We start from the raw sequence: 17,746 nt of genomic DNA on the forward strand, positions 1-17,746 counted from the left end.
AGGATGTAAATGCAAAAATAAATAATAAATAAATATTGGAGATGGAGGGGTAGACAGATTTGCTGGGAACTGAACATTACACTTACCCAAACAATATGATGTACACACACACACACACATGGGGGTCCCAAAAGATGCGGCTCAGAGCCTTTTTGTGCTTGAAGGCCTTTGCAGCCCTTATTTTATTTTTGATGAGCTGGTCACCTTACCGGTTATCTGTATTTTAATTTTTTAAGCACTTTATGTTTTACCGTATTCTTCGCTCCATAGGACGCACTGTTCTCCCCTAAAAAGTAAGGGGAAATGTGTGTGTGTCTTATGGAGCGAATGCACGCGGCAGGATCTCTCTTTAAAAAGCTGCGCCGAACGTTTGTGCGGCTCTTGCTGGCTTTTCTGCGAGGTGGGAGAAGGGGCTGACGGGCTGCCCTCCATCCCTTCCTTCTCCCACCTTCCGGAAAAGTGAGCGGGGCTCTGTGTAAGGGCTCCCTTCCGTCCCTCATCCCGCTTTGCTGGGAAGCCAGCAGAACAAGAGCCGCTGCGCAGCTATCACTCTTGCTCTGCTGGCTTCACAGCGAAGCGGGAGGAGGGACAGACGGAAGCAAGAAAAGCAAGAGCCGCTTACATGCTCTGCGCAGAATTTTTTTTTTCTTGCTTTCCCCCTCTAAAAACTAGGTGCGTCTTACGGAGCGAAAAATACAATGACATTGTACAGCAGTCGGAATATTCTGTGAAATGCTAGAACGGAAACGCTTCTATACACAAGCAAACTGGGCTCAGCTGATTTGTGTGAGGGCATTCCTGAGTGTCTCTCTTCTGGGGACGGAACGTGACAACGTGTGGTGTTTTCCTGTCGAAATGAAGCCACTGTGTTTTCTTCCTGCGGCCCTTGGAGGTTCCTGCTCCCTCCCACTTTGTTTTCTTGTGGTCCCTGCATCACGGGGCATCGGACCAGATGGCCGCGCAGGTCCCTTCCACCTGTATTGCTTTCTCCGACTTCTGCCAACTCCTCCTGTGCTCTCTTCCCTCAGGAGCCGTGCACCTCAGGCGGCTGACCGTCTCCCACAACGCCCTGGGCTCCTCTGCCCTGGAGCTGCTCCTGAAGAGCCTGCCCTCCGAGAATCTCACCCACCTGGACATCAGCTCCGTGGGCGCCAAGCCAGGGGACCAGCAGCCTCTGCAGGACGCCGTGGCCAGGTACCTGGCGCAGGTACGTTGATCAGGTGCCAGCAGGGAGGTGAGCATCCTGGGGGACCTCAGGCCTTCAGCCCAGCCAGATGACCCGCTGTGCTCTGGTGAAAGACAGGGGAGGAGGAAGGCCTGGCTCATGGGTAGGCAAACTAAAGCCTGGGGGCTGGATCCGGACCAATTGCCTTCTCAATCCGGCCTGCAGACAGTCCGGGAATCAGTGTGTTTTTACATGAGTAGAATGTGTGCTTTTATTTAAAATGCATCTCTGGGTTATTTGTGGGGCATAGGAATTTGTTCATTTTTTTCTTCAAAATATAGTCCGGCCCCCGACAAAGTCTGAGGGGCAGTGGACCGGCCCCCTGCTGAAAAAGTCTGCTGACCCCTGGTTTAGACCATGGGCAGGCAAACTAAGGCCCAGGGGCCAGATCCGGCCCAATCACCTTCTAAATCTGGCTCACAGAAGGTCCAGGAATCAGCGTCTTTTTACATGAGTGGAATGTGCCCTTTTATTTAAAATGCATCTCTGGGTTATTTATGGGGCACAGGAATTCGTTCATTTATTTTTATTTTTTCAAAATATAGTCTGGCCCCTGATAAGGTCCGAGGGACAGTGGACCGGCCCCCTGCTGAAAAAGTTTGCTGACCCCTGGCCCGGCTTCTCCACTGTGTGAGGAAGCGATGGGATGCGGTTGGAGCTTCCCCACCTGACTAGGTCTTGGAGAAGATCCCGACACTCGCACACCTTAATTCTCCGCATTCTGACTCTTCGTTCTTCTCTGTGCAGGAAGGCTGTGCTCTCAACCACCTGGCCCTCTCTGGGAATCACCTCAACGATGACGCTGTTGCGGAGCTGGCTAGGTGGGTGGAGGGAATGTGGGTCCTGTGCTTTTTTTGAACCCTTTGGCAGGGGGTGGGTGTCTTCCACAGCAGGGAAGGTCAACCTTGGCAATATCTCTGGGCATTCTTGACAGCAGCAAAGGGCTCTTCACCTCCGTTTTTGGTACTCTGAGCAAAACCTTTCCCAGGTGTGGTTTGATTGAGGAAGCTCTCGTTTCTGACGGGAGGAGCTGCTTTGACATTTTGGAAGGTGGTGGTTTTTAAATGGCCATCAAGAGATTCCTTAGCTGTGATTCTGTGGCCCCTGGAGGTTCCAGAGTTTGGCTTCCTCCTCCTCTCCCACTTTTTCTCATAGATAAGTGGTTCCTGCATTGCAGGGGGTTGGACTTGATGACCTTTGGGGGTCCCTTCCAACCCTGCAATTCTGTACTTATTCAGGGCAGATGAGCAGACTGCAACCAGATCCATCCATTCCTGACATTGGTTCTCTTTCCTCAGCCACCTCCCTACCTGCCTGCCTTTAGTCTCGCTGGATTTGTCAGCAAATCCTGAAATTGGCATTCTTGGTCTTCGGACGCTGCTACTTGCCCTCGAGGAAAGGAATCGGGGCCTCCAGTTCCTCAGCTTGGCTGGTGAGTGCTGGAGCCGTTTTTTACCGGACGCCCCCCGACTACCCCTCCCCTCCGGAACTGCTGAAGGGCAGTGGATTCTGGGCAGATTAGCCTCGGTCTGTTGTTTTGCCCACAAGCCTGTGGTTTTCTCATGCAGTCCTGACACACCTCTTGACGTCAGTCCAATAAATCGAAAGCAAAATTTATTTTATCTAAAGGGAGTTAGCATGCGGAAAACTAAGGTGTGATCAGGGGAAAAGGAGGAGGATCTTTGTTTTGATGAAGGGCAGGCTAAGTAATCTAAGCTTCACCTCAGTGCATCCTATGGCTAAAGCTTCAGGAACCTGAGCCATAGTTGTGGGATGTGGCTGGACTGTTGTAGTCTGAGAGACCAGTTTTCGAAGTAATAATAATAATATATATATTCTTTATACCCCACCCATTTGGCTGGGCTCCCCAGCCACTTTGGGCGGCTCCCAACAGAAAACACGAACAAACATTAAAAACTTCCCAAAATAGGGCTGTTTTCATGTCTTCTAAAAGTCAGACAGTTGTTTATTTCCTTGACATCTGGTGGGAGGGCGTTCCACAGGGCGGGTGCCACCACCAAGAAGGCCCTCTGTCTGGTTCCCTGTAACCTCACTTCTTGCAGTGAGGGAACCGCCAGAAGGTCCTCGGTGCTGGACCTCAGTGTCTGGGCTGAATGATGGGGATGGAGACGCTCCTTCAGGTCTACTGGGCCGAGGCCATTTAGGCCTTTCAAGGTCATCACCAACGCTTTGAATTGTGCCCGGAAACGTACTGGGAGCCAGTGTAGGAACCAGGTTATATGGTCTTGGTGGCCACTCCCAGTCACCAGTCTAGCTGCTGCATTCTGGACAAAGGAGGCTCCTCCAGTTCTTCCTTCCTTCCCTAGGCTGCTCTGTGAGGGGGCCGCTGGACAGCGTGACATGGACAAAGCTCTCCTCGAATGTCTCTCAGCTGCAGCTCTGCACTCGCCACCTGAGCAGGAGTGACCAGCGGGACGTGGCGGAGCTGTGGCGTGGCCCGCCGGGCACCTCCCTCCACTCAGTCACACGGCATCACAAACTCTTCTGCCACTGCCTGTAGGATGTGATTCTTCTCCGCTGCGTGCTTTAGGCCTCGCTCATGAAGCCGCCTCTGGAACACTTCGCAGGTGCTGGCTCCAGCAGTCTGGGATTGCACTGCTCAGTGCGGCCGTGGACTTATAGGGTGGGACTAGACACCTGCCCGACACAGGTGCAGCCAGAGCTCCAACAGGACCAACTCAAAACTGCCATTATGAATTATATTCTGAGTTTGGTGTGGTGGCTGAGAAAAAGGATTATTGGTCTGGAAAAAGCGGCTGCCTTTGTCCTGCTCAAAGGGTATTCTGATCTCCGCCCCCCCCCCCCCGTGCTGCCCAGCAGTTCTGTGATGTGATTTCCAATATTTATTGAATGCCTCGCAACACAAAGATGCTGTGTCGTCCCTCGTCTTGTCTGTCCTGTGTCTTTGTTGCTGGTCTCGAATGGGCAGGTGGTGGAGCCACAGGGGTGGGGAAGCTGGCAGGCCTTGTGTGTTTTGAGCTTCGTGCTACAGAAAGAAGTCATAAGCTGCTGCTTTCTGAAAACTCGTTTGGGATACGGAACCAGGGAAATAAGTCCCAATTTTTAGAGGCGTATTGGAGTCACCTCTGGGTGGAAAAAAAGAGCCATCTGAATGAAAGAATTAAGGCCACCATTTGTGAATGTAGAAAGATTTTTTATTTGCTTCTGACCGGTAGAGTCTGCCTCTCTGAGGCAAAAGCAACACTCAAATAAATACAAGGACCACACAGGCATTACCTGCCCCCCCACTGACCCCCTTCAGGTAGCAAAGAGAGTTAGCTGTCAGTTGTTTGCCGCCTTCTGTGGTGCATTATTAGACTCCCTCCCCACCCCACCCCCTTAGAGAAGTGGACACAAATACTATACAATGCAATGAGTGAGAAAACAGGAGAGCCATGGAACTTAAACATTAACAAGAGGGAGTTTCTTTTTCCCACGCCAAAGGAGGAGAAACTTGAGTCCTCGCATTCAGAGGGACAATGGGAGGAATGTACATTTTCATTCCTGGCACAATGGCTCTATAACCGCATGATGTGGCCGCTGTCGACGAGGCCCAAAGCCCGTCCTCGTCCTCCTCCTCACGAGTGCAGGAAGCGGTTGAAGGCATTGTAGGCGGACTCCAAGTCAAAGAGCATCTGCCGCACTTGAGAGTCGTCCAGTTCGTCCGAAGCCGACATGCCGCTCAGGGTTTGCAGCCTGGAGGGAGAGCAAGAGGCATCAAGCGCTGGAGCGGAATGAGCAAGAGAGAGAGAAGGGGCGTCTTGTCTCTTTCCCTCTCATCCTGTCTTCCTCCTCGTGACTCCACAATATACCGGGGGGGGAGGAAAGGGAAGCCTCTTCTGGGAATTGCCTCTGTCGGGCCATAAGAGAGGCAGATGGCTCTGGCCTCTTCCCTGTTCCAAGCGGAAAAGTGAGCGCAGGCTGGGGGAGGTTTAGAAGCCGCACGGAAAGGCTTTGGGCATTTTCGCCAACCCACCTGGGATGGAAAAGCTACAGCTTTGAGGCGCTGCCTTTGCTGCAGTCTCCCCACCAGACAGGCAGGATGTGGGTGGCGCTGTGGTCTAAACCACAGAGCCTAGGACTTGCCGATCAGAAGATCGGCGGTTCAAATCCCTACAACAGGGTGAACTCCCGTTGCTCGGTCCCTGTTCCTGCCAACCTAGCAGTTCGAAATCACGTCAAAGTGCAAGTAGATAAATAGGTACCGCTCCGGCAGGAAGGTAAATGGCGTTTCCATGCGCTGCTCTGGTTCGCCAGAAGCGGCTTAGTCCTGCTGGCCACATGACCCGGAAGCTGTATGCCGGCTCCCTCGGCCAGTAAAGCAAGATGAGCGCTGCAACCCCAGAGTCGTTCACGACTGGACCTAATGGTCAGGGGTCCCTTTTTTACCCCACCAGACAACAGTTTCATTTTAGAATAATCAAAAAGGGTAAGAGAGAAACCAGAGTTCTATGGGGAAAATGCTCACCACTGGTTCACTTTCTGCCGCCCCTCGAAGTCCGGGGGCAAGTGGCTCATGCGGTTCATGGTCTCCATCAATTCCCGGAGGTCAGGCTGGATCTGAGGGGGAGGAGGAGGAGGAGGAGAGGGAAGGTCACTTGGCAGCCTTCCTCGGTCAACCTCCCGCCATCTCTCCCAAGCCACAAAGCACTCAAGGAAGTGTCTTGGCGGGCAGGTGCAGTTGCTGATCTCAGGACACCAAGCAATTTTCATGCTGGCTAAGCGTAGAGGGAATTGGGGAAAAACGTGCTTCAAACCATGGAATCAGGATGGCAGAGGGGCCCCAAGAGTCCTCGAGTCATCTAGTGAAACCCACTACAATGTAGGAATCTAAATTGAAGAAGTGCTGACAGAGGGCCATCCAATGAAGGAGAGGGTATAGACAGAGCCCTGCGGCTGGATCAGGCCAAAGACCTCTCTAACCCAGCATCCCTTAGGGACATAATGCTTCTGATCCTGCAACTGCCTACTAATATTATTATCACGACAATTTCTTCCCCTCCTTTCACCCCAAGGTGCCTTCTGTGCCAACTTTCAAATGCCTGAAAACTATAATATTCGGCCAGGTCAATGCAGCCAGTTAAGATCCTTCCACCGTGGTTTATTGATGCTTTAAAAAACAAAACTACTTCATTATTATCATTTATATATTTATACCCCAGCTTTTCCCCTGACATGGACTCACTTTCTGTGCATGGCTTTTATCCTTTTAATGTTGTAAACCGCCTCTGGGTATATTTTTATTCTTTAGTGGGATATAAATGTTTTTTATAAACGAAATGAAATAAATAACCAAGGTCCTAAGGGTGGGTGAAAGCAAAATTACAGAAATACGCTGGGTCTTAAAAACACTCCTCTCAAGTGTCAAAAGGCAGGGTGATGATGGTAGCAGACACTGATAGCTTTATCCCCCTGTGAACATGTAGGGAGTATTTCGTAAGATCTATACACTGCTTTTGGGGACACCGTCATTGTGATTACACCTAGAGACAGGATCCTGTCAACTGCTTGCCCATTTCACAATGAAATCTGTGCCTGTAGTTTGGCTGAAAAGCATGCAGTATCTAACACCCCACAACAAATGCACAAGTCAATAATAATAATAATAATAATAATAATAATAATAATAATAATAAATATTTTTTTATTTATATCCCACACTCCCCAGCCAAAGCCGGGCTCAAAGTGGCTAACAACAATAAAAGTGACACAGTTTACATAAAATCACAATCAATTAATTGAAATGCATTCTAAAATCAATTCAGAATCAAATTAATGGCAACCATTGGGCTAGAGTTATGTGAGGATTACCAAAGGAGGGGGTCAGGCTGTGCCTTGGCCAAAGGCCTGGTGGAACAGCTCCGTCTTACAGGGCCTGCGGAAAGATGTCAAGTCCCGCAGGGCCCTGGTCTCTTGGGACAGAGCGTTCCACCAGATCGGGGCCACAGCTGAAAAAGCCCTGGCTCTGTTTTGGAGCTACCCACCCTGGAAGAATGGCAGATGAAGGTGACAGACTATATGGAATTGGCGGAAATGACTGGCAGAATCCGAGACCAGGGAGAAGAGTCGGCGGAAGAAGATTGGAAGAAATTTAAAGATTATTTACAGAAATATTGCAAAATTAATGAATGTTAGAACGATGTTGGATAGAAACTAAGTGGTTTCCAGCTGTAATGCCCTAAGAGAATATGGAAAATAAGGTTTAGAATTAGGTTAAAATTTATTGATAAGGATTTGCTGAACTAACAATTTGAATTGGAATACAAAAAAGGGAGGTATGAGGAGGTCTGGGAAATAAGTTAATGGAAATAAGTAATGGAAATTTTGTGTGCTTTAAATTATTTTCATTTTTGTATTTTTGTTACTTTTCTTTTTTCTTTTTATTGTATTACTATTGAAAACTTTAATAAATATTCTTTAAAAAAAAAATGAAAAAGCCCTGGCTTTGGTTGAGGCCAGCCTAACCTCCCTGTGGCCCGGGACCTCTGAGATGTTAAGGTGCTCACAGCAGCACCCTGACCAACCTTGGCCTGTGGAGGGCAGCAACTTTGGGTGGAAGCACCCCTCTTGTCTCACTCACCTCATCCATTGCCCGGATCTCCAAGCGCAGCTTGTCCATCACTGTGATAAAGAGCTGCAAGGGGGGAAAAGACCCTTCAGTTCAGGCCCAAGGAGCATCAGGCAGAAGGACCCCCAAGAGGCCCCCTTCTGCTCCAGGTCGTCCCGCCCACCTACCGACACGATGTCCGCAATGCAGCGGTTGAGGTTGCCCTTGTCGTCCTTGATGGTAATCGGCCGGTCTTCCTTGATCCTCTCCATGGCCAGCGGACAATCGAGCTGCAGGAGAAAGGAAACAGGGACGCTCAAAGGAGGGACGCTCACAGATCAGCCACAACTTTCCACAGGGATCCCCTCAGGCTCCCACAGCTGTGGTCTCGATCCCCTCGAGGACAGCAAGGCGGGTCAGGAGCTGGAAAAAGCCGCTTCATCTGCACTCTGGGGTGAAGGAGCAGAGGTTTTGCACCCAGGGATGAGAATCCGGCTGCACAGCTGGGACCAGAGGACACCACTCCCCGCTCAACACCGCCCATGCAGATGTCCCCCTTCAGCACCAACTGCTTACCCGAAATTTACGACAAAAGTCATCGATGGAGTTGATTTCCGGGCCTTGGACCTGCTTGAAGGCTGCCTTGTACTGGACTAGGAGGCGGGAGCAAGCTGCAGTGTACCTGGAAGGACAGGGGGCCACATGGAATCGGCTGCCCACCCTCTTCAGCTGAGCCTCCACAGTTAGCCCTGCCCCCTTTTTCTCCACAGCTGCTGTGGTGGTTCTGGACAGCTAAGAGTTAACACTCCAGGAAGCGTTCTTATTCACTGGGTGCATGGCTCACATGACCCAGGCATTTTCCTTTGATCTATTCTCTCTGGGGGATGCGGGTGGCGCTGTGGGTTAAACCACAGAGCCTAGGACTTGCCGATCAGAAGGTCGGCAGTTCAAATCCCCACAACGGGGTGAGCTCCTGTTGCTCGGTCCCTGCTCCTGCCAACCTAGCAGTTCGAAAGCACAAAAGTGCAAGTAGATAAATAGGTACCGCTCTGGTGGGAAGGTAAACGGCGTTTCCCTGCGCTGCTCTGGTTCACCAGAAGCGGCTTAGTCCTGCTGGCCACATGACCCGGAAGCTGGACGCCGGCTCCCTCGGCCAGTAAAGCGAGATGAGCGCCACAACCCCAGAGTCGGTCACGACTGAATCTAATGGTCAGGGGTCCCTTTACCTTATGCTCTCTGGGGGCTGCAGAGAGCAGTCTGAGAATGTGAGCAAGGTACTTTCATTTTTGTTAGAGGCAGAAAGCTGCAAGCATGCAGCTAGATTCTGTGGGTTTTCTTTTCTGTTTGTTATGCTTCTAAATAGTGTTGGATTAGAAGCACTGGTGTCGGGCTGAGTTATTGAAGACACCATTTCGCCACAGACAAGCCATTTTTCGCTGCGTGTGAACTCTGCTAACGTCCGACAACTGAGAAGAGTGGAAGCATGTGGGCGCCATTGAAGTTTGTCGGAGTGGCAATAAATTCAGATTTGTTGCAGTGCCGTTGCAGCGGACTCGGTGGGTCAAAGGATTTACGACCCACAAACTTAACAGCTGCCCTGCTCCACTCCTGAATTAAGCAATGCTGCCCCAGATCTCTTCTCCCCTTTTACAGATCTCTTGAGGGAGCTGCATTGCAGGGGGTTGAATCAGGTGGCCCTCTGTGGCCCTTCCACCCCGGCAATTCTATGAACCCAGAGTGGCACTGCCTCAGATCCCTCCAGGTGCCTGTCAACTCACTCATTGGGGGTGACACAGTCCTTGATATAGGCTTTTTCCAGAGCCTGCATCGTCTTCACCACAGCAAACAGCTCAGCCATGTTGTCGTACCTGAAGCAAAGTTAAACGAGTCAATTGGGAAGGTCCAGCTGCACCCTGACCCGTTTACCTCTGAGAAAAGAGACTCTGACAGAGGCCAGGAGCCTTGGGGGGGGCATAGGGGCATGCAGACCTCTCACATCAGACAAGGGCTCCTGCATTTGTGGGGGGAAATGACACAGCACTCAAAATATAAAATTCCACAGCTGCTAGGGGAGCAAAGGGTTAAGACACATGGCGCTCCCTGTAAATTCCTAGAGGGGACTCTGTGTGAGGTCACATCCTCTGCTTGTCCAGGCGGAAAGGATAACAATAGGAAAACAATCCTCGTCACTTCCTCTCACCTGAGGAAAACTCTCTCATCATGCAGCCATAGGGAAAGGATGCAGGATCTGTGCTCCCCCAAAGCATAAACCCCATCTTTGACCTAAACCATGTATTTTGTAACTCTGAAGTACGGTTAAACCTCGGTTCCCGAATACCTCCATTTTGGAACATTTCAGCTCTCGGACGTCAAAGTGTTCCAGTTTTCGAACTTGAACATCTGACGCAGCTTCTGATCTGCAAACAGCCTAGCTGTCAGCCAGTCAGAAGCCGCACCTCGGAGCTCGAACATTTCGGAAGTCGAACGTCCTTCCGGAATGGATTATGTTCGACTTCCGAGGTTCCACTGTATATCTTGCCCGCCTTGTTTCACTGCTATTTTCTACCTGAATCGAGTCTGCAACTTTATGTCGGGAAACAATATTTATATACTCTTATACTACAGACTTCTGTGTTGTTATTTTATTCAGAGGACTAAACAAGGCAGGATGCCCAGGGCATCCTGGATAATTAGAGAAAGCTCCGCAGCTTTGTCCAAAGTTTCAGTGCTAATGCAGCACAGAATGGCATATTTTAACTCTGCTAAACTAGACAACCAACTTCCTCAAGTGAGTTAAGAGGAAGGATGATTAATAGATGATGCATTCCATCCTACTTTCCAAATCCTTCCCAATAGCAATTAATGCAGAATTTGATATGAACTGCTTTCCTAAAGAAGACTCAGCCCCTCAGACCACTCCCACCACTGCGGAATCTCCAAAAGTCGCTCCCCCTTCCTGTCAAACAAGCCCCTTCCCAGGAAGAGTTAATAATAATAAATAATAATAATTTTTTATTTCTACCCCGCCCTTCCCGGTTAAAAAACCGGGCTCAGGGCGGCTAACGATAAATTTAAAACACTTAATTGTAAAAACAGCATAAAATACAGTATAAAAACATGAATAACAATAAAATACAGAAATCAATTTAGGGGAAATAAGCATTAGATAATCCCCAGGGCTAGCTGGCTGAATTGGTCCTACTTGGGCCAGCGAGGAGGCCAGGGGAGAATTAGCTGTGGGGTCTCAGAGCAGGTAATCAGAGCAGGAGTTGAACAGAGGTGTGGCCTGAGCCTTAACTGAGCACGTCCTTTGCAATGACACACACTAGAGCTGGGTATAATTGGGGTAAGTACTCACTTCTCTCGCTCACGGGCGTTCTTGTATAACTTCACTTCCTGCAAGGGAAAGGAGAGTGACACTGGATCCACCAAATCTTTGCACCAACGAAAGGGGAGTTGAGGCATCGGGGACCTTCAAGTCTGGGCTCTGGGAGGCCCCCAAATGCCCTTGTAAGGAGCAGCAAGGGGAGTCCTGCCCAAATCAGGAGCGCTTTGGCTGGCAGTCCTGCAATCTTGGGGAGTGCATGAAATTCCCCGCAATACTGCAACTCCCCAACCCACTCTCTGTGCCTCATTTGAAAGGAGTTTCTGGCCACTAAGCCACGAGGGAAACAGCATCACTTGCCTCGTATAATTCCGGCTTATTTGCTGGGGCTGAAAAACAAAAAGTTGGAAATACATGAGACCAACTTGCTCCCAAACTGCTGCCATGAACATGAGAAATGTTCTCCAGATGCTTGTAGGAAACCCACAAGCAGGATTTGAGCACAAGAGCCTCTGCTCTCATGCGGTTTCCAGCAACTGCCTCTGACTTTGGAGGCAGAGTATAACCATCGTGGTTAACAGCCACGGATTGCCCTCTCCTCTTTCCTTATGCCAGAACACAAAAGAATTTGGAAGTGGAGCCCAAGATGAGGGTTTGGAGACACCATGCCTAGCACACAGGTTATATCACAGCATCCTTGCCAATTATTTTAGGCATCTCTTATGCCAACACACCTATTCAGCTGTTTATAAATTCTTTCAGGTTGCACAAGTCCCTTTTAGGATTACAGTCATACTTCGGGTTACAGCTCTTTCAGGTTGCGTTTTCTTGGGTTACAGACCCGCTGAAACCCGGAAGTACCGGAATGGGTTACTTCCGGGTTTCGGCGGTCGCACATGCGCAGAAGTGCTAAATCGTGCTTTGCGCAGAAGCGCTGAATTACAACCTGCGCACGTGCAGACGCGGCACTGCAGGTTGCGAACGTGCCTCCTGCACGGGTCATGTTCGCAACCTGAATGTCCACTACATCTCGTATTTAACATTTTATCACACTGACATATTTTGCTTTACACTGCCTTGATATTATATGTGAAGGGGCAATTGATACATATTTTTATAATGAAATATATAAAAACACTTCACACACGCACAAAAACCCCAGCATATCAAGAATTTAAGGTCCAAGAAGTCCCTGCATTTGCTCTGACCACCCCAGAATTAGCTCAAAAGCAGGACTGGACTCACCTCCCATCCCAGGGGCTGCTGGGATTCCGTGAAACATTCTTCCTCCGAGGGTCCGCAGCTGAGATCCAAAGTACCAACACGCAAGGTGCCTGTGAGAAGAGCAGATAAGAAGTCACAGCTAAACCTCCCTCCGCATTTGTTCATTTGCTGATTTTGTATTCCAAGTGGCTGGGGAAACCCAGCCAGAGGGGTGCGGTATAAATAATATTATTATTATTATTATTATTATTATTATTATTATTATTATTATTATTATTATTATTAATTTATTTATTTATTTTTCAAACATAATTTTTATTGATTTTAGACCATAACAAACAAAAATAAAAAGATTTACATCTTGTTATCACAAATTTCTTCCTTCAGCTTCCCCACAAATCATCCATGCCCTTATTTGGAAAATTTACGCAAATCCTAGTTTATATTGACATTATTTTCTCTTTTCTTCCTTTTCTCTTTAGACAATATTCCTACTTTTTCACAGAGCCTTTTTAAACCCAACTAGCGTTATCTGGGACGCAGGTGGCGCTGTGGGTTAAAGCCTCAGCGCCTAGGGCTTGCCGATCGAAAGGTCGGTGGTTCGAATCCCTGCGGCGGGGTGCGCTCCCATTGCTCGGTCCCAGCGCCTGCCAACCTAGCAGTTCGAAAGCACACCCGGGTGCAAGTAGATAAATAGGGACCGCTTACTAGCGGGAAGGTAAACGGTGTTTCCGTGTGCAGCTCTGGCTCGCCAGAGCAGCGATGTCACGCTGGCCACGTGACCCCGGAAGTGTCTCCGGACAGCGCTGGCTCCTGGCCTCTTGAGTGAGATGGGCGCACAACCCCAGAGTCTGTCAAGACTGGCCCGTACGGGCAGGGGTACCTTTACCTTTACCTAGCGTTATCTGACCTTCACTTATATTATCCAGATACTCCACAAATTTCCCCCAGTCATCAATGAACCTTTGGTCTTTTATATATCTAATTTTCCCCGCCAATCTGTCCATCTCCGCGTAGGCTTACAATTTTGTTCTCCATTCCTCAACCGTCGGTATGTTCTGTTGTTTCCAATTTTGAGCTAGTAGGGCTCTTGCGGCCGTTGTTGCATATTGAAAAAAATTACCGTCATTATTAATATTATTATTATTATTATTATTATTATTCCGTATATATTATTATATCTATGGGCTACTTTTAAAATGAGGCAGCATTTTAAATTGCATTTTAACCTGTATTTTAAATTGGGGTTGTTGTCTTTCCTATTATGCTTTTACTGTAATTTTACTGGTGTTAGCAGCCCTGAGCCCGGCTCTGGCCAGGGAGGGTGGGGTATAAATAAAAATTATTATTATTATTATTAATTGAGGTGATTCAGACCAGGCCAGTTCTCCAGGGAGGGAGGGGGCGGAGCAGCATCCACGTCTTTCCCCCCTCAAACTCAAAATCCCGCCATCCGGGGAGGGAAGGAAGAGACATGTCAAAGAAAAGGGGGCTGAGTGTGGGAGAGAAGAGAATACGGATGATGGAAATGTTTTTTGAAACACTGCTATGTCGGTGAAGGAGGTCTTACAGAGCTTAGTCGATGATAGCATGGTGGACATGGACAGGATTGGGACTTCAAATTATTTTTGGGCTTTTCCAAGTAAAGCTCTTTCTGCAAGAAAGCGTAAACTGGAGGAACTGCAGAATCAGTTCTCAAAATATAGCCAAAAGGGGGGGAAAAGCTTACAAGAAACCATTGAGAAATCAAAAATTGGGCGCCAAGACACTGCAGAATGTGCGGCACTCATAAAGGAACTTACTGCCCTTTGTCAGAAGAGAGACCAATTAAAGGCAGAAATAGATAAATACAAAGAATGTGATCCAGATATTGTTGAAGAAATCCGTCAGTCAGTCAAGCAAGCAAGCAAATAAATAAATAAATAAATAAATAAATAAGGAAGCAGCCAACAGATGGACTGATAATATCTTTGCAGCAAAATCTTGGGTGAAACGGAAGTTTGCTTTTGAAGAGAGCAAACGTGACAAAACATTTGGCATTTTTTACTACATCGATTAGAAAGGTTTAGTAAGAATGGCAAGTAATTTGATATTGTTTGAGAGATTTCGTTTTTCATTCCAAAGCTTCTTTTTCTTTTGCCATTATTTGTATTTTGGTTAACAACTCTGCCGCCCCCCCCCCCCAGCAGCAGCAGCAACAACAACAACAACCCTGTGAGGGAGGCAGGGAGGCAGGAGGGATGAGAGAGGAGAAGGGATTCTGGCTGGCCCATTGACTGACGGACAGATGACGGACCCGGAGAGCCAAGGGGCATCCTGGCGGTGGGGGAAACTGCCCCAGCTGGGGGAGGGGGGGCGTCCATGGATGTCAAGGCAATAAACAACTATTTTACTTTTAAAAGACAACTGAAGGCGGCCCTGTTGAGGGAAGTTTTTAATGTCTGGTGCTGTATTGTATTTTAATATTCTGTTGGAAGCAGCCCAGAGTCGCTAGGGAAACCCAGCCAGATGGGCGGGGTATAAATAAATTATTATTATTAATCTTATATATTATTATATCTATGGCCTACTTCTAAAATAAGGCTGCATTTTAACTTTTATTTTAAATTGGGTCCGTCTCCCCCCAATTATGTTTTTACTGTAATATTACCTGAGCCCGGCTCTGGTCTGTATTTTAAATTGGGGTTGTTGTTTATTCCTATTATGTTTTTACTGTCATTTTACTGGTGTTAGCTGCCCTGAGCACGGCTCTGACCGGGGAGGGCGAGGTATAAATAAAATTTATTATTATTTTTATTATTATTAATTGAGGTGATTCAGACCAGGCCAGCTCTGCCCCCCAGCAGCAACAACAACCCTGTGAGGGAGGCAGGAGGGGAGAGAGAGGAGAAGGGATGGAGGGGGGGGGATCCTGACTGATGGAAGGACGGACCCACGGAGAGCCAAGGGGCGTCCTGGCGGTGGGGGAAGCTGCCCCAGCTGAGGGGGGGCGTCCACGGGCCCCACTCCCCCCCCAGGTCTGAAAGAGCAATGGCGCCCCCCTCCCCAAATAAGAGAGAGAGAGGCCGGAAGGCGGCCCCACAAGCCCCCCCCCCGAGGACCAGGCCCCCCCGCGCCCCCCTCTCAAAGCTCGCCCCCCCCAGGTCAAGGGCTGCCCCCCCCCCACAAGCTCAAGGCCTTACCCGGCTCCGGCTGCTTTGTTTCCTTCCCCACTTCCGGGAAAATGGCGCCCCGCCTCCGATCGATAGCTCGGCGCTCTCCCTTCCCCCTGCGGGGCTCGGCAATCGTTTAGTCAGGCCTGGCGGCCCCAGAGCGCGTTTCGGGCTATAGATCTACGGCGTGCAGAGGTCTCGCACGCACGTGGTGATTCCGGGTTTGCTGCGGGCGAAGCTCGTCTCTAGAATTGATATGATACCCAGCTCTACCTCTCTTTCAAATCAGAACCAGTGAAGGCGGTGAAGGTCCTGTGTGAGTGTCTGGAAGCGGTTGGAGGATGGATGGCGGCTAACAGATTGAGGTTGAATCCTGAAAAGACAGAAGTACTGTTTTGGGGGGACAGGAGACGGGCAGGTGTGGAGGATTCCCTGGTCCTGAATGGGGTAACTGTGCCCCTGAAGGACCAGGTGCGCAGCCTGGGAGTCATTTTGGACTCACAGCTGTCCATGGAAGTGCAGGTCAAATCCGTGTACAGGGCAGCTGTTTACCAGCTCCATCTGGTATGCAGGATGAGACCCTCCCTGTCCACAGACTGTCTTGCCAGAGTGGTGCATGCTCTGGTTATCTCCCGCTTGGACTACTGCAATGCGCTCTACATGGGGCTACCTTTGAAGGTGACCCAGAAACTACAACTAATCCAGAATGTGGCAGCTAGACTGGTGACTGGGAGCAGCCACCAAGACTATATAACACTGGCTCCCAGTACGTTTCCAAGAACAATTCAAAGTGTTGGTGCTGAACTTGAAAGCCCTAAACGGCCTCAGCCCAGTATACCTGAAGGAGCGTCTCCACCCCCATCGTTCTGCCCGGACACCGGGGTCCATCTCTGAGGGCCTTCTGACGGTCCCCTCATTACGAGAAGCGAAGCTACAGGGAACCAGGCAGAGGGCCTTCTCGGTGGTGGCACCCGCCCTGTGGAACACCCTCCCACCAGATGTCAAAGAGAACAACAACTACCAAACTTTTAGAAAACATCTGAAGGCAGCCCTGTTTAGGGAAGCTTTATATGTTTGATGTATTACAGTATTTTAATATTTTTTTGAAAGCCGCCCGGAGTGGCTGGGGAAGCCCAGCCAGATGGGCAGAGTATAAATAATAAATTATTATTATAATATTATTATTATTAGGGCTGGTGGAGAAGTAAGCTGACCGGGTCCACTAACCCCCATTCCATGCCAAGGGCAGCTTTTGGGGGTACGGTTCTGAACGCCTCGCTCAAAAGGGATGTTGCAATGCAGAGGGGGAAGAGGTTCAAGGGGGGAAAAGGGTCGCCCTAATGACCCAGGGGGCAGGTTTCCATGCGTCCAGGTTTTCCCAGGCACACAGGACCTTGGATCCTGGGCGGAAATCTGTTAAATGTGATCAAGCGTTCCAAAAGGACTGGAGTAAATTTATACATTTGAAAGATTATTGCAAGCAATCACTAGCAGGGTTCTCTGAAGACTTGTAATGAGAAATTTTCTACCAGTTTTTATTTAAATTTTGAGCCATTTTGTAATGAGTGTAACTAGAACTGGAAAACATACAAAATGCAATGATATAAAGGGTAATTTTGAAAGCTATGAGGCGGGAGGGAAGGAAGTCGGCAGGCGGTAAAGTGGATAATGATGATATGATCGATTTCCCATGTTATAAGAAAAATACCGCTCCCTTTCCTATATGGGCATAGCTGTCAACGTTTCCCTTTTTTAAAGGGATATTCCCTTATTCCAAATAGGATTCCTCGCAAGAAAAGGGAAAAGTTACCAGCTATGCTTATGGGGTACTCCAGAGCCCGTATAGAGTCCTTAAGTGGGTTCGCTATCGGGAGGAAAAAATAACAGAGGCTAGCCAGAGAATATTGAGAAGCAAAGTAGCAAGCAAGCCTGATCTTTATTAACTGTTGCAACAGGGTCCTCTCACCACACGCAGTAGGGAGAGCCCTGAACAATGGTGTGCAAGCCCTTATATAGACTTTTGAAATTGCCCACCCTGTAGATCAAGACCACCTCCAAAAACATCATACATACATCACTGAAAGAGGCGATCTACAGCAGAAATCCTATCTGCCAGGATACCTGATAATGGCCACTGATTGCTTTACCTGGGCAGTCTGGCCATTCCTTTTGAGATGCTAAATACTTACATCCAGAACCCAGGTCACAGGCTCACCCTATTCATACACAATACACCCTTAAGACAGGATTTG

At 48.9% G+C, this 17,746-nt stretch overlaps 2 protein-coding genes and 1 pseudogene across 4 annotated transcripts in view; 2 read left to right on the forward strand and 1 right to left on the reverse strand.

The window, feature by feature from the left end:
• Positions 1-4,131, forward strand: part of TONSL (tonsoku like, DNA repair protein) — a 37,455-nt gene extending 33,324 nt beyond the window's left edge. The window contains exons 23-26 of the mRNA XM_083748987.1: positions 1,029-1,207; positions 1,973-2,046; positions 2,524-2,657; positions 3,553-4,131. Of these exons, the coding sequence (XP_083605113.1) occupies positions 1,029-1,207; positions 1,973-2,046; positions 2,524-2,657; positions 3,553-3,746 (581 nt within the window). The 3' untranslated portion in view covers positions 3,747-4,131. The remainder of the gene's footprint in view (positions 1-1,028; positions 1,208-1,972; positions 2,047-2,523; positions 2,658-3,552) is intronic.
• A 248-nt stretch (positions 4,132-4,379) lies between these two features.
• Positions 4,380-15,576, reverse strand: VPS28 (VPS28 subunit of ESCRT-I). 2 transcript variants are annotated; one of them, XM_083749452.1, is made up of 10 exons: positions 15,525-15,576; positions 12,364-12,452; positions 11,475-11,507; positions 11,152-11,185; positions 9,572-9,661; positions 8,370-8,475; positions 7,982-8,083; positions 7,827-7,880; positions 5,715-5,806; positions 4,380-4,942 (listed from the first exon to the last, which is right to left on the reverse strand). In XM_083749452.1, exons 2-10 carry the CDS (start codon positions 12,398-12,400, stop codon positions 4,825-4,827), a joined length of 666 nt encoding a protein of 221 aa, XP_083605578.1. In that variant the 5' UTR covers positions 12,401-12,452; positions 15,525-15,576; the 3' UTR covers positions 4,380-4,824. The 2 variants fall into 2 exon arrangements, with proteins under 2 accessions (XP_083605578.1, XP_083605577.1); XM_083749451.1 differs by lacking the exons at positions 11,475-11,507; positions 12,364-12,452; positions 15,525-15,576 and having other exon boundaries at positions 11,152-11,296.
• Positions 13,528-14,511, forward strand: LOC310849394 (meiotic nuclear division protein 1 homolog pseudogene; annotated as a pseudogene). Its single transcript has 2 exons — positions 13,528-14,248; positions 14,280-14,511. The product of its transcript is annotated as a meiotic nuclear division protein 1 homolog pseudogene (transcript).
• Positions 15,577-17,746: the final 2,170 nt, after the last annotated feature.

Source organism: Podarcis gaigeae (genome assembly GCF_964106915.1).
Source record: "Podarcis gaigeae genome assembly, chromosome: 7".
NCBI lineage: Eukaryota > Metazoa > Chordata > Lepidosauria > Squamata > Lacertidae > Podarcis > Podarcis gaigeae.

Coding starts and splice junctions, on each gene's coding strand:
- VPS28 (XM_083749451.1), bottom strand. CDS start 11,258: ATGCCTCAACTCCCCTTTCGTTGGTGCAAAGATTTGGTGGATCCAGTG. Junction 5,807..7,826: donor AGATCCGGGCAATGGATGAG/GTGAGTGAGACA, acceptor CCTCCCCCTCAG/ATCCAGCCTGACCTCCGGGA. Junction 4,943..5,714: donor CGGCAGAAAGTGAACCAGTG/GTGAGCATTTTC, acceptor CTCTCCCTCCAG/GCTGCAAACCCTGAGCGGCA.